Here is a 16,310-nt window from a genome sequence, read left to right as displayed (position 1 = left end):
GGAAAAGAGGAGGGTATATAGTGAAGTGAATGTCTGAGATGTACTGTAAACTTGTCCCATCTGAATATTTTCGTGGATGTTCTCCTCCAAGAAAAATACTGGTAATAAACATTGCCTTCAGTCTACTCCCCACGATTAGCAAAAGGTTTATTTAGATCCATCTTTCTGGATCCCCTTGTTCCACTTGGGACGGGCATCGTCTCTGTGTACTTCCGCCACCCCCTTTTCTTACCCTTGGGCTTTTATCTGTTAGTCTGCCCCTGATTTAGAGGTGTAAAGCTTCCAAGGAAGAGGGTCTCATTTACAGTATCTGGCCCTCTGTGTACTCGCTTCTATATCTTGGAGTTGAAGCGGATGCTCTTGAAAAGCTAAACTGTCTTCTCTGCTCCACTCCTTCAAACACACACATTTATACGCAACTCCTGGACATCTCTCCTCTGTCTCAAAACTTTGCCAAGACATAACAGAGCAAGTCTTGCCTGCCAGTCGGGCATGTGAGACTCACACCTGGGCTTCTTCAATCAATGGTCCCCCGTATATTAGGACTAGCTAAGAAGCCCTTGCAAATTTACCCACGGAGGAGAGAAGGGTTACCACTCTACCCTCTGTCCACCCTTCCTCAGGCTCTCCCAAAATGTTGGAACACTTGTAAGTGTTAGCAAAAGCCACAGAATGCGAGAGACTCAGAAGTAATGCTTCACAGCAGTAAAATAAGGCTCCCATTTTGTAAAGATCTTTAGGACGTGAAGACATATAAAGAAACACAGGGGTTTTCCTGCCTCAAAGGATAAACTATGTAATATCTTGAGACTGAAAGTCACTTATTCCTAAAGCAGATTTTATCACCCAGTCATACGAATTCACGGACTAAACTTGACAACAGTTTATTTTACTAGAGAGGATTGAGTATGTGGCTTTTCCTGGTGGTTATTAAATTGAATGTATATATATATATTTTTTCCTAAATCATAACTCATACAAGATGGTTTAGACAGAGGAATTTAAAAACACACAGAGAAAAATTGGGTGGCACTAAGATTCCTGACTATGCTTAATGGTTTAAAAGATTCTTGAAAAACATATTAGCCCAGATATAAGTTTGTCTTATTTTAATATTTTTACCAGAAGCTCATTTACATGCATAGCAGGTCAAGGTAGTAGAAGCCTAAAATATATACATACTAAATTAAATAGAAAATGTGATTAGGAACTATCAAATGAGAAGTTTGTAAAACAAACCAAGAATAATAGTAATTATTTTAATATAGTATTTTAGAAACATATACCTATGCCATTTAACCTTTATTTTTTATTTTTATTTTATTTTATTTTATTTTATTTTTGTGGTACGCAGGCCCCCCACCGCTGCGGCCTCTCCCGTTGCGGAGCACAGGCTCCGGACACGCAGGCCCAGCGGCCATGGCTCACGGGCCCAGCCGCTCCACGGCACGCGGGATCCTCCCGGACCGGGGCACGAACCCGCGTCCCCTGCATCGGCAGGCGGGCTCCCAACCACTGCGCCACCAGGGAAGCCCTAACCTTTATTTTAATATAGTATTTTAGAAACATATACCTATGCCATTTAACCTGTGAGGCATGGCCAATTGGGGTATTTGAGTTTTAGGGAGATTCAGTTGCTGTCTTACCTTGGTTCCCTAGAAGCAGAGTCTGTGACTTGCAGGGGGACTGCTCTCAGGGAAAAGATGTCAGTGAAGAGGGGAAGGGAAAAAGACCCAAGGAAGGATACAGTCTCAGGTAAAATCTAGCACCGTAAGGTCCTCAGCCACATAAATCCTGCAGGGTTGTACTTCCACCCACACCCCCTTTTTTGTTTTTAAAACAAATACTGCTTCTTATATCAGAATTTGTGTACATTACAATCTGGTCACGGCTTAGCTGGCTCAGGGTTTCTCATGAGGTTGCAATCAAGTTGTTGCCTTGGCCTGAGGTTTAATCTGAAGGCTCGACGTGTGTGTGTGTGTGTGTGTGTGTGTGTGTGTGTGTGTGTGTGTGTGTGTGTGTAGATCTTCTTCCAACCTTATTCACATGATTATTGGCAGGCTTTGGTTCCTCACCACATGCGCTTCTCCATATGGGACTCCATCAAGACTTGGCAGTTGGCATGCCCCAGGATGCGTGATCCAAGAAAGACAGTGAGAGAATGTCCAAGATGGAAACCACAGTCCTTTTATATCTCAGAAGAGATATAACATCCCTTCTGCTATATTCTTTTCATTAGAAGCAAAGTCAATAAGTCCATCCCAATACGGGAGAGTTATACAAAGGTATGAATTCTGGGAGAAAGGGATCACGGGGGGCTGCGTATCACAGTCTACCCTCTGGCACCCAGTGATCCATGTCCTTCCCACATGCAAAATACACTCATGCCCTCCCAAGGTCCCTAAAAGTCTTATCCCATTGTAGCATCAGCTGGAAGTCCAGAATCTCATCATCTCAATCAGGGCCAGGTGGGGATGAGGTGCCTTCTATGTACTTCCTTAACTGTAACTGCTTGAATACAGTTCTCCTCTATCTGTAGACCTGTAAAACCAAAGAGGTATCTTCTCCCCACATACCCAACCTACAATGGTTGAATAGCCGTAATATAACTGCTATAGAGATTCCTGTTAAAAATGGGGTTAAATGGGAGGCATAAAGGAGTCACTGTTCCATAGAAGTCCTGAAATCTAGCTGGCCAAGTTTTGGTAGTTCTTTCTTCAGGCCTCACAGTCTGGAAAGAATTCTTTATGGTTCTCTGCTCTATTCTCTACGCTCTTGATTCCACCCTCTAAGCAATCTTTCCTTTTCCAGGAAGGGTAACACCTATTTACAGCTAAGCAGCTCTATGAGCCTGTTTCCTGACAGTAGAATTCTGGGAGTTCAAAGGGCTCTCCTCACTCTATAATGTCTCTGTCCCCCTCAGTCATGTTGGTAATATTTCTGAATATATACGTCATTAAGCACTTTGTGGGTCTCCTGTCCATTAGACATTCTGTCCATTAGACAGAAGCCACATCCACAAATCTCACAGACATAAACTCTTCTCTGTTGTTTCTTTGAGAGGATCTGGGAGACACACCTTTACTCTCTAAAGGGACTCTTGTATGACTGAAAGTACTCTGAAACACCACCTTGACTTAACAAAGGATTTGACGGTCATATCCTTGGCTTTATCTGTAGGCTGTGTTTTCCTGGCAGTGCCCTGGATTTGATCTTTGTTCAGAAGCCATTCAAATGTCCTTTTCACTTTACTACAGCTGCGGTGTAGCCCCTTTGGCAAATCATTTGCTAGCACTAAATCATCTGGTTCCCGTAAATGAATACCCTGTGGCTTCCAACAGTGCAAAATACCTTTTCCTTTTTCTTAAAATTTATTTATTTATTTTAATTTATTTATTTTTGGCTGTGTTGGGTCTTCATTGCTGCGTGCAGGCTTTCTCTAGTTGCGGCCAGCTGAGCTGGGGCTACTCTTCATTGCAGTGCGTGGCCTTCTCATTGCTGTGGCTTCTCTTGTTGCGGAGCACAGGTTCTAGGCACGTGGGCTTCAGTAGTTGTGGCACGCAGGCTCAGTAGTTGTGGCTCGCGGGCTTAGTTGCTCCGCAGCATGTGGGATCTTCCCGGACCAGGGATCGAACCCGTGTCCCCTGCATTGGCAGGCGGATTCTTAACCACTGTGCTGCCAGGGAAGTGCCCAAAATACCTTTTTCTAAACATCCAAATCTCCAGTATTGTCACCGTTCAAATTTATATCCTGAAGCTATACTGCGTGGGATAAAACCATTCCAGACATACGAGCATAATGACACATGATTTATGTGTCATAAGAAACATGAGGCAGATTTTTCTCTTTTCTTCCAACATTTGTCAGCTACCAATTCTGAATCATATGCTAGGTATACAAGGCAAATTAGACATGGTTCTCACCATTGAGCAATTTAGAGACATGATTTATCTCCACAAAATATATATTTTTAAATTAAGTCTAGACCTATGCTGTCTAGTATGGTAACCACTAGCCACATGGCTGTAAAAATTTAAATTAATTAAAGTTCAATGAAATAAAAAATGTATCCCCCCAGTTGTACTAGCCATATTTCAAGTGCTTAATGATCACACGTGGCTAGTGGCTATCCTATTGTACGGCATAGATATAGAGCATGTCCATCATTGCAGAAAGTTCCATTGGATAACAATAATCTAGAGAAGAAAGCAGTAAGATCTAATAAAGATAAGCACTTATCCTTGTTTTAAATATATTTGTCTCTCCTCTCCCATACTAAAAAGTTTCAAATATCAAGGAGATACTGCATACTTCTTTAGTAAATACTCTAACATGCTTCATAATAAAGAATGCTGTAAAACCATGATTCTTAATAATTTTTTGGATCACAGACCCTTATTAAAATCTACTAAAAGTTAGCAAGTTTTTCCCCAGGAAAGTATATTCATGTACCAAAAAGCATGTCCAATTGCAAGGGGTTCATGGACTCCCCCAAAGCGCTTCCATTGTTCCTCTAGGAGGCCAGGGACTCAAGTTAAGAATCTTTACTGAGAAGTGAGTTTGATTTTCCCATTGACTTTCAGTATAAAATTGATGATGCAGTTTACTATTAAATATGATGACTCCTGATAGTAATAAAATTATTATTAGAATAAGGATGATGAGGGGGAAAAACAAAAATTTCTGACAAAAGTTAAGAATGTATAGCTATCTTCAGAATAATTAAAAAATAAACCCAACCCTTTGAGCTAAAACTTTAACACAGAACCAGCAAATCTGTCAACTTGCATCATGTATCACAGTCAATACAGGAATGTAGTTTAGCAAATTGGCTACATCTTCCATTAGTTTCAAATGCTCCCTCTACCCACCACCGTCACAATGAAAAAACTTTTAGGGTGATGAAAAGAGCAGTCTAGCCTTCTAAATCTAAATCCCTGGTGTAATTCTAATACATTTAATAGATATTTCTTAAGAGTGTGTTGGTTGCCTCAATGGTGTTAACTACCGGGACATACTGGATGAAAGGGTGGGATTCAATGGACCAGGAAGACCCTTCTTTGAACTTTGGAAAAAAAGGAGTAACTATTTCTTTGCAAATCTGTTGATTTAGATGAAGTTTCTGCAAGGAGAGCAGAATTATAAATGGAATTGGCTCCAGGTGTGGCTGAGGGACAGAATCCTACATGGCACTGAGTTTCTGATTTCTGAGCCAATGTAGAATTTGTATTTGTGTAGAAGAAGCACTGAAGCATTCTTTCCAAAGAGTGGTAATCTGAACCACATGAGGACTGATTAATGGTTTTCATGATAAAACCTCAATTAACCAGAATTCTAAAGGGACAGCCTTTTGTAAATAAAGAAGAGTTTGTTAGGAAACCTCCCTCTCTCCTTCCCTGCCAACTTCTGTCTCTCTTTTTATTCCTTTCTTTCTATTTTAACCCTGTGGAAAATCTTTCTCTAATATGTGTGAATTTCCTTTGCTGCTTTAGTGAGCTTCAATACGTACAGTCTGCTGAACATAAGTTAGTCAGTGGTCTTTGATCTTATTGTATCCTTCATGATGTCCATTTTGTAGACTAGTCATCATTTTTTATAGAAGTGGATATATGAGTTTAGGCTGAATATAAACTGGGATTCTGGGGGAAGGGGTAGCTAATATCCGTTTATTTTGTATTCTCTTATCTCCTGTCAGTAATAGGCAGTAAATTTCCTGTTCATTTGTGAATCAGTTTGAATGCATTAAGCTGCAAGTGACAGTGCTATTCACAATGGCTTAAATTGAAAGGACATTTATTATTGACCTAGCAAGAAGTATGGAGGTAGGATGTCTAGGGTTGATTTAGTAGCCCAATAAAGTCATCACAGACCCCAGGTTCTTTTAATAGTTCCACTCTACCATCCTCAGCCAAAAACCTTTTGTCCTGAGACATCTTACCTCATGGTTGCAAAATGGCTGCTGTAGCTTCAGGCATTTATCCTTACACCATAGCTTCCAAAGCAGGAAGGGAGAAAAGAGGGCAAAAGAGTTTTCTTGTGCACTTTTCTCTTTTATCAGGGGGAAAGTCTTTTCCATAAGCCCTGTTCCCCCAAAGCAGACATATTTTTCCTTGTCACTGGCCAATACTGGGTTTCATGCCTACCCCTGGAACAATCATTGGCAAAGGGGAATTTATGACTTAGAGTCATCACAGTGCAAGATAGGCAGAGAGAGATAATGAGTGGTTGTGATCTAAGTGGAGGTGGATGGACCAATATAAGTGTGCTACTAATCAAGTTGCTAATCAAGGTAACCTCTTGAGATCATCTGAACTGTCTGCCTTGCAGGCTCTAATTTAAGTAAAGGCAGTAGTGAGAATGCCTGGTTTGGGGTTTCAATGGGCTTTCCAAAGAAACAACTGAGGGCTTCCCTGGTGGCACAGTGGTTGAGAATCCGCCTGCCAATGCAGGGGACACGGGTTTGAGCCCTGGTCCGGGAAGGTCCCACCTGCTGCGGAGCAACTAAGCCCGTGCTCCACAACTACTGAGCCTGTGCTCTAGAGCCCGTGAGCCACAACTACTGAGCCCATGTGCCACAACTACTGAAGCCCGCACGCCTAGAGCCCATGCTCCGCAACAAGAGAAGCCACTGCAGTGAGAAGCCCGCGCACCACAACAAAGAGTAGCTCCCGCTCGCCTCAACTAGAGAAACCCACGCGCAGCAACAAAGACCCAACACAGCCAAAAATAAAAAAAACAAAGAACTGAGCAAGCCAAAACAAGATGGAGCAATAGTTTTAAAAAAAAAAAAAAAACAAATGAACAGAAGAGCTGCTTTTTACTCTGCCAGGGACGCTGCTACCTTGGGGGTGGTGACGCGAACCATCTTTATATCTCCTTTTGACTCATTATAAAGACTTGTCTCATGGTGTAACCAGGAGGGTTCCTCTCTTTAGGCAAACATTTACCACTCTTCAAATGACACCAGAGTTGAGCTTGTGGTCTTGAATCTGTGGTTTAACAATGCATGTAGTTTATTCCTGACGTGCCTGGTGAAGGCAAATGGAGAAAACTTAGAACCCAGAGTATAGAAATCCAGTTTCTGACAGTCGGCCCTGAACTTGTTTGTGTAACAATCCTCTTAGATGTGTAACAAGGCTTTGGCATGTGAGGACTTGCAATAACCTCGTAAAAGAGAATGTTCTTATCTGTGATGGTTGCGGTCCCTGCTGGTAAATGTGTGATCAAGATGGTGTTAACTCAACAGTCAGTGATCAGACTAGGAAGGCTAGGAGGAAAGATCTCTAAATGTAAGATTATCGCTTTGAAGTTTGGGGCCTGGTACTGCTTTAAAGATTAAGTATCTGCCATTTACTGGGATTCAATATTTAACAGGTTAAAAATGAGTCAGTTCCAACTTCCAAATGAGTTTAAATTTTGAAATTAAGCACAGACTTTCTCTATGAGGCTGTTGTTTTCAAGGGTAGCAAGACTCATCACGCAATTTGACTTTAGCCTTGCCTCGGTGAGAGGTTTTGAATAAACAGCCACATCATCAGTTTCAACACTCATCTCCTACAGATATACCAAGACAGCTTTATATTTCTTTGTCATTAAGATAAGACATTTGATTTTCCTCCTTATCCTCCACCCAAGTTCATTTCATACAATGGACTGATTCTCAGGTAACATAAACGCCCACTTCTACCAGGTTTTCCTTGATTGCTGGAGAAAGTCTGGGCCGTATCTGAGTTATACACATTTTACTGCGTCTCCTCTGGCATGAGATTCATAGCCATCGGCCTCTTCTCAGAGTGAAGTTGACTTTCTTTCAATTCCGAGTCGAGAATTTCAGTTGGCACGTGGTAATTCCAAAACCATTTGAGGCTCATCTTGATTGGCTCTGGTGATCTCAGCCCAGCCAGGTTCACTCTGAGAGGTCCCCTGTCCCTTCACGAATGGCCACAAAAGCTTTTACTCTTGGCTGTGCGTTCTAATAGCCCCTCTTGCATGGACTGTGCCAAAGCAGTGCTTCAAAAATATTCGTCCGTATCATGTGGCTTTTCTTGCTGCAGTTTCTGTTCTTTTTTATTGTAGGATCTGGAGACTCACCACTAGAAGACGATGAAGTCGCGTATTCACACGCTAGATATAAAGGTGAATGCTTTGCTTATGTGCTAATGAAGACCTGCTGATGCCAGGAGGACTTTCCTTTTTGCCCTGCAGAGCAGACTATAATAAAGTGACCAGACAACACATTTTAAGTTCTAATTACCTGTCGAGAAAACAAAATGTTTTAAAATTAATATGCATACGCTCCCATTTGAAAGAAAATACAGAAAAACAAATGAAAGAAAACGAAAAGCATTTGGAAATCTCTGAAGTGCTGTCCTTCAGCACCCCAGTGGTCATTTTATTCTCATCAGTTTCTTTACTGTCCTTACTTCTGCAAAGCCAAGCTCTAGCTGATTAAAGTGAAAATCAAGCCATGAGTTCTACCTGATTCATACATTACAGCCAGAATCGTCCAGAGTAAACCATCCAAGGTCAAATCTGGACCCAGTGCTGCTAATGTACTGAGATGAATGAGGAATGAGAAAACTTGATTTTCATAAGCTCATTTCATTGTGCTCTTTCTGAGTCTGGCTTGGCTCCTGAAATGATGAGTAAAGTGTGTTGCCCAATGAAACTTTAATGATAAAGAACTCCACCTCTACACATTTCCAGCAATCCACCCCCTCCAGCAGGTATAAAAAGCCTAAACAAGAACCTTCTATGCAGGCTCAGGTAAGTATGTCCATAAATATTTTCTAATGGTGAGTCGTTTCTCTGAAGCTTTGGGAGCCCTGAGAAAAGTGAGGGTAAATTTAGATGATTTCTCTCTGAATTCAGTTCCTTTTACAGTTGAGAAATAATTTGAAGACCATTGATTAATAAAGTTCTATTGTGGCATTTTGCCCAGGAAATGTATCTGCGTTCCGGCAGGAGGACACTCCCCTGCTCTGTCATGATATGTCTGAGTTATAAGAGAATCAGGGTAGTACTGGTCAGCCTTTGGTTGGAGAGAGTCCGTTGTTTTCCACACAAGTGAACAACCTTGCTAATATAATGACTGGTGTCTATGTCCAGGTGTTTCCCACCATGTTCCACGCTTGCTTATGACCTGTGAATACAGATACTCATTCCTATCCACAGCTCCTATATTACTGCCTCAGGAATTAACCAATCCAGCAAAGCACAAACTTGTTAATTAGATGTTTGGGGTAAGGTGGTATTCTGATTCCTAACACTTTTTTTTTTTTAACATCTTTATTGGAGTATAATTGCTTTACAACGGCGTGTTAGTTTCTGCTTTATAACAAAGTGAATCAGCTATACGTATACATACCTAACACTTCTTAATTGAGAGTTTTGAAAAATCTTTTTTTCGAGTCCCTTATTGAAAAATCTTCCTAAAACACACGTGTGCACGTGTGACCCTTCACATGTCCAAGAGGGGTTATATAGTGCCCTCAGATTATTGTTCTCAATGTTCATCCTCGCTTCGCAGCACTGCAAGTGTGGAAGGTAAACCAGATGTAGGAAAATATGTGCCTGGCCTAGAGCTTACCCGGAATGTTTAAGAGTAAATACTTCTTAGGAAATTGTTTTCATTGTCATTTTTTTTTAGTTTTAAAACTTAGAGGCAAACCGTTGTCCATTGGGAGATTAGTTCTAGATCCTTAGGCCCCTATACAGTGTCTGGCACATACTCAGTAAATGTTTTTTTGAATTAAATTGATAATTTATAAAATTTATCAAAGAAAAAAGAAAGTGAAGTGTAACCAACATTTAATGTGGCAAGCATTGCTTTTGATTCTTTTACTTGGAATGCCATCCTGTCTTCACACTAATTGAGGGAAGGAGGAAGGAGCGTAGAGATATGTTGTTATTATTTACAGATGAAGGAACCGCAGAGTAGAGAGGGGAGGTGACCTGCGCAGACTCACACAGCTAGCAAACGTTATGTTTGAGTCTGAAATCCAGATGTTTTAGCTCAACATTCAGAGTTCACTAGTAGCTCCTTGGTCTGCTACGTGACACTGCTTACCCCAGGAGCTCCACAATGGCCCAGGGAGATGAAAAATTGTTCCTGAATAATCGATTTAGATGTCTCCCTGAATAAACCCTGTCTTAATTAAAGCAGCATAAGAGCTTCCTTTCTCTAAACCTCTATGTTAAATGTTTCGCTAATTCACTTTCAACTCATGCTATTTGCATGCACTTCAAATTCAGGTCACTCACTGAATTTTTAATTCTTATCAGTGCAGGCTGTTAAAATGTCAAAATATCTTCCAAAGGTTTGTCTTGGAAAGTAATCCAAAAGAAATTCCTTTTGCAAATAAATAAAAACAAGATTTTTTTCCCCCCACATGTTGACAACAGCACAGCTCTTGGATGCGTAGGCAGCTCCGCTGGAAGGATTTGAAGACTCAAAATAGCTGAGTAAAAAAAGTCTGCTAATTGCATGGTTGTACTGAAATATGCGAATTTGTAATATATGTATATGCAGGTCATTCTCTAATGGATCTGCTGCCTTAAATATTTGTCCTGGGCACATTTGTGGAAAAGACAACCATAATGTGTGTGTGCTAAGAATCGCAGGTCTGCTGCCTCATATTAGTTTACTCTAAAATCGTGCCCCTCGGGCTTCCCTGGTGGCACAGTGGTTAAGAATCCGCCTGCCAATGCTGGGGACACAGGTTCGAGCCCTGGTCCAGGAAGATCCCACATGCCGCAGAGCAACTAAGCCCGTGCACCACAACTACTGAGCCTGTGCTCTAGAGCCCGCAAGCCACAACTGCTGAGCCCGTGTGCCACAACTACTGAAGCCCGCGCACCTAGAGCCCGTGCTCCGCAACAAGAGAAGCCACCGCACTGAGAAGCCTGCGCACCCCAACGAAGACCCAACGCAGCCAAAAATAAATAAATTTAAAAATAAAAAAATAAAATCGTGCCCCTCCTAAACTCACGCCAAAGTCCAGAAGCTGGAGGATGTGTTTTCAACATTTGAGCAAAAAACAAGTAGAGAATTGGACGCTCTTCCAGTTTGTACATCTGTGGAATTGTGATCAGGACCCAGAATGTAAAGAGGATTTGCCTTTAGCTGAAAGGTTTACAAGAGACTACCCAAAGTTATCAGTCACAAGAAGGATTAAGGAAGTAGGCGTGGGTGTGAGAGGGGTAGGAGATCAGAGAGGAATAAGAATTTGAATCATACAACTTCAAAGCTAGATGGGACCTTTTTTATTTTGACATTTTAGCACCTATATAAATATAAAATTTAATCAGAATAAAAATAACCATTGTAGATGGGACTTTGAAAATAATCTCATCCATTCCTCTCTTGTATACACTATGAATGTGGGTCCCTGAAAATTTTTTTGAATTGTCCAGGTTACTAGGAGATGATAGATAATATCTGCCCAGGCCTCTTGACTCTGCCCAGTATCCACCATACTCCGCTAGCTCACTGTTTTCATTGTCTCCCTCTGGGTCTCCCATATTCATTCTCACCTCATCACCCTTCTGCCCTCTCCGATGGGGATTTCATTTTCTCTCTCTGGAGCCCAGTTCTCAATCAAGGATTTCACAGTTTGGCCTGTGAGATGGTGACAAAAGGGTAATGAAGGGGACCAGTTGGCAAGAGAAGAAGAGGCTAGAGCTGGGGAAGCACAGAAGCCTTGCAGTCCAGCAGGGGAATAGGGCAGACAGGGAAACTAAGAGGAAGTGAGGCAGTGGGGAAGTTAGGAGGAAGTGAGGCAGTGGGGAAGTTAGGAGGAAGGGGAGGGGGAGAGGACAAAGACAAAGAGGTCAGGCGACAGATGACTTTTAAGATTTAACACCGTGAGGGCTTCCCTGGTGGCGCAGTGGTTGAGAGTCCGCCTGCCGATGCAGGGGACACAGGTTCGAGCCCTGGTCCGGGAAGATCCCACATGCCCGGAGCAACTAAGCCCGTGCGCCACAACTACTGAGCCTGTGCTCTAGAGCCCGTGAGCCACAACTACTGAAACCCGCAAGCCACAACTACTGAAGCCCGTGCGCCTAGAGCCCATGCTCCGCAACAAGAGAAACCACCGCAATGAGAAGCCCGCGCACCGCAACGAAGAGTAGCCCCTGCTTGCCACAACTAGAGAAAGCCCGCGTGTAGCAACGAAGACCCAACGCAGCCAAAAATAAATAAATAAAATTTTAAAAATTCTTTTATACTTAGAGGAAAATAATGGAGATATGTATGCTGTTTTGTACTTTACTTCAGGGTCCAGATTTTTTCTCATTTAAAAATGTTAGCATATACAGACTAGATGCATAAACCCAAGAGGAAGGAAACTTTGTTCAAGGAAGGCCTGGAGGCCTAGCGTAAGCTCTTGCAAGACTGCATCCAAGAGATCAAACTTAATCAGCTGTAGGCTAAGCGTGGGGCATCACTTCTCCCCAGAAAGTCCAGGAAATACTGCTTGAGTCCCGACGGTAGCACCCACTTGAAGCTGTCTGCAAAACATTATATGATGAAAATATTAGGCAAAGGAGATGTCAAAGCACATAAGTAAAAAAAAAAAAAACACAAAAAACAGTCCATGCACGAGACCTGGACAGAACTGTTGGTTTTCATGGCTGAGAAGCAGCCAGAAACACATCATCAGAAGAGAATTCCTGGCAAAGTCAAACGGGATTTCCTCCTTCTTGGCCACATGATGGCGCACGAACTTCACTCACTGTCAGCTCAGGTGCTGGGGTGGAGGGAGAAGCTGGCAGCCCTAGGGAGGGGGCTCCTGTTCAAGGCGTGGAGAGCCTGACAGGCTTGAGGGAGCCAGTCTCTGGTCCCCATTGACTGTACGGTGGCCACTGTGGGAGCTTTCGAGGAGCTAGTCTTGCCCTACTAATTTTATGGCCCTCAGCGACACCTTCCAAAGGCCCAGGGGAGAGGTTCTGCTTTAATAGTGTCATCCTAAGCTGTGCTCTGGGCAACTACGAGACCAAAATCAAAACACCCTGGAACTTTGCCATTGGAGAAGGGTGTCATCTCTTACCTCAATGGGGCTTAACTGGGGACATCTGAAAAAGGAGGTCGCTTCCCAATGGGGAGAAATTGTTCTGTGACCTTAAGCCCAAATTATATCCTGTGGCAAAACCCTGGAAATTGTTGCTTCGTTCACATTGATTAGGATCGTATTAAATGCTTTTACAGTGAATATGATACAGACTTGGAAAAAAATCTAGATTAACCAATTATTGACTCCCCCGCCACTCTGTATGGATGGCTGGGGTTAAGGTTCACAATGGTAACAGTTGCTCTCAAGGGAATTACGTATCTAGTTAAGGGAAATATTCAAAAGAACAAGCATTCATTGAACGTTCACTATGTGCTAGACGCTTGATATGCATTGTTTTTTCAGTCCTTGTAAGAGGACTTGTAAGAGTCCTATGACATAGGTAGAGGTATTGACTCAGAGAGGTTAAGTAACTTGTCCAAGATCACACAGCTACTAATGGAGGAACCTGGACCCATATTCGTATATGTCTGACGCCTACTCCCATGATCATAACCTCCCCACCCAGAGACAACTTAAAAGACATGGGGGGGGAAGGGTGGGGAGAAAAAAAAAAAAGACATGGGGCACTATTTGGAGGTCCAAAATCTGGAATGCAGCCAGCCAGGGGCTTCGAGAGTGAAGAGACACATTTTCTGAAGATGTCACTTGCTAGTTCTCCTCTCCTTTGTTTCTGCTACCTGTAGATACCCCGTGGTGCTCCCCCATCAAGGTGAAGTACGGGGATGTGTACTGCAGGGCCCCTCAGGGAGGATACTACAAAACAGCCCTGGGAACCAGGTGTGACATTCGCTGCCAGAAGGGCTACGAGCTGCATGGCTCTTCCCAGCTGATCTGCCAGTCAAACAGACGGTGGTCGGACAAGGTCATCTGCAAGCGTGAGTAGCCCGGCCCCATGTTGGGGCCTCGGGGCCATTCGGGGCCAAAGTTCTTTTGCTCTGAGATCAGGGATTTTTACTGAATGCTTTGTGGTCTTTGATGAGAAAAACTCCCCTTGTGAGCAGAAGCCATGCGTTAGTTCCTAAGATATGGCGGAAGTAAGATGACACATTTCAGACAGAGGGGTGCGATCAGCTGTTTGGAAAGGGGGAGAGAACAGAGGTCTGTTTAGCAAAGTGCTGGCCCCAGCAAAGGGTTTGGGGATTGAAAAACAAACAAGACACACAGGTAAAGACACACTCTGCTATCAGGGGTCCCACAGAATAGCATTAGAGACAGACGTGTAAAAACGACCATAAGAATGGTGCTCTGCCATGGACTCCTGGTAGTAGACACAAGCGTCCTCCCAAGGAGTGGAACTTAGGGAGGCAAGGAGAGAATTACCGCGGAAGGATGCTGATTCCATGAAAGGCGCTGTGCCTCGGGGGAGAAGGTTGGAAGCACATTTCAGGGGCTGACTTTTAGCTTCCTGGAAAGTCATCTCATTTGGGAAACTGCAAGTGACACAGCATCGTTGAAGTGCATTTTAGATGCCATTGCTGTTCAAAAAAGCTATCATGATGGAGCGCCTGCTGTGTGCCAGGCATTTCACATATATGCAATTTTTGCAACAATGCTATTGATACGGGTGCCATTACTTTATTGTTGGGAAACTGAGGTTGCGGTCTGCAGCCGTGTGATCCAGTCTAGGCAGACTACGCCTCTGGGTGACTATAGTGAACACTTTCAGTGCTTCCCCCATATGTCCCTGGATGCCCTGCTACCAGTTCTGTGTGTCCATCCCCCAGCTTCTGGGCGCTTTGCTCTTAATGACTTGCACCTTCGGTTGATCTTCTACCAAGGAAGAAGAGGCTCTGCGCCTTCAGAGGACTGCTTTCTTCGTTCTGACAGGGAGAGCATTCCCCATGGGCAGCCTGTAGCTGCCCAGTACTGACTGGTAAAGGATTAGGAAAGCCCAGCTGCCCTGCCTGGAGGCAGGGCAGACTCAGGCATCACTCACGCTCCAGATCTTCCCTGCGGAATCAGGCTGAGGCTGACTTTGCCTGAGTTGCTACCTTGCCCGGCTACCTCCCCTCCCCCGTCCTGCTTCCCCCACCCTTCACTGGTCTCCCCTGGGAGCACTTTCTTAATCACTTGCACACAAATCCTGGTCTCAGCGTCTCTTTCTGAGGAGCCCAGCATAAGACCGTAGTTTAGCTGGGATGCCAACCCAAGCCAGTCTGGTGTAAAACTTTGTGTCCCTTCTGTGTGACATGCAACCATTGTTACCAAATGCAAGTTCATGTGTCTGATGCACAGTGAGGCCAAACAAATGGAAACATCGGAGTTTGGAGCAGAGAAAGGTTATTGCAGGACCAAGCAAGGAGAACGAGTGGCTCGAGCCCAAACCCACCGCCCCACCAACTCCTTAAAAGGGTTCAGCACAGCATTTTTAAAGGCCAGGTGAGGGAGGGGTGTTGCAGGGTCCACAATTCAGCTTGTACACAATTCTCTGATTGGCTGACGGTGAGGAAACGGAGGTTAACATTCTAGGCGCCAGAAGGTCTGGGGGCCACGTGCTCATGATCATCAAGTAGTTAATTTCTTCCATTTGGTGGTGGTTTTAGCATCTGAAAAACTCAGGGAATATGCATCAGATGCTATTATCTGGGTCTTCAGAGAGGAGCTACAGTAGAGGGTATGGGGGAGGGGTCTGCCCCGGGAAGGGCCCATAGGGTCCCCCTCGGTTACACTATCTATCATTTCTCTACTTCTACCAGTTATATTTCAATTAACTTCACCCTATGCTTTCAGAGCTTCCGGACTCTGAAACTCCACGAACAAAATCTAAGTAATACTGAATCTCTGGTTTTCTCTTTCTCAGAAAAGCGATGTCCTACCCTTGCCATGCCAGCAAATGGAGGGTTTAAGTGCGTCGACGGTGCCTACTTTAACTCCCGGTGTGAGTACTATTGCTCGCCAGGATACACATTGAAAGGGGAGCAGACAGTCACGTGTATGGACAACAAGGCGTGGAGTGGCCGACCAGCCTCCTGTGTTGGTAAGAGAATATCGCCAGCCCTCAGGAGGCGCCTGCTTTGGGAGGAGCAGGGGGTGTCCGTACAGTGGATTTTTAAGGAAGCATCCGTGTCCCGAATGTAAAGCATAAGCACCCCGTTTTGCTTTCAGTGGTTCTCTTCATCCCTATTTGGCTCAGCGCAGACCTAGCCTCAGTCTCTACACTAGAGTTGACTTCACGGCTCATGGCTTTCCTCTGACTTTTGTCTCTCTCTTGGATTGCCGTTGAGGCAGCTGGAGGC

At 43.8% G+C, this 16,310-nt stretch overlaps 1 protein-coding gene across 3 annotated transcripts in view; it reads left to right on the top strand.

Annotated features, from left to right (window-relative positions):
- SRPX (sushi repeat containing protein X-linked) overlaps positions 1 to 16,310 on the top strand; it is a 101,857-nt gene that overhangs the window by 36,306 nt on the left and 49,241 nt on the right. For 2 of the 3 annotated variants that reach the window (XM_027091472.1, XM_027091474.1), the window contains exons 2-4: positions 8,078 to 8,137; positions 13,758 to 13,949; positions 15,875 to 16,051. In XM_027091472.1, the coding sequence (XP_026947273.1) occupies positions 8,078 to 8,137; positions 13,758 to 13,949; positions 15,875 to 16,051 (429 nt within the window). The remainder of the gene's footprint in view (positions 1 to 8,077; positions 8,138 to 13,757; positions 13,950 to 15,874; positions 16,052 to 16,310) is intronic. The other variant, XM_027091473.1, reaches the window with a different exon arrangement.

Source organism: Aethalodelphis obliquidens, unplaced genomic scaffold (genome assembly GCF_003676395.1).
Source record: "Aethalodelphis obliquidens isolate GAN/ISIS:26980383/991018 unplaced genomic scaffold, ASM367639v1 scaffold71, whole genome shotgun sequence".
In the NCBI taxonomy this organism is placed as follows: domain Eukaryota; kingdom Metazoa; phylum Chordata; class Mammalia; order Artiodactyla; family Delphinidae; genus Aethalodelphis; species Aethalodelphis obliquidens.
The sequence above is the reverse complement of the archived record's forward strand: the minus strand, read 5'-3'. Positions and strand labels throughout refer to the sequence as shown.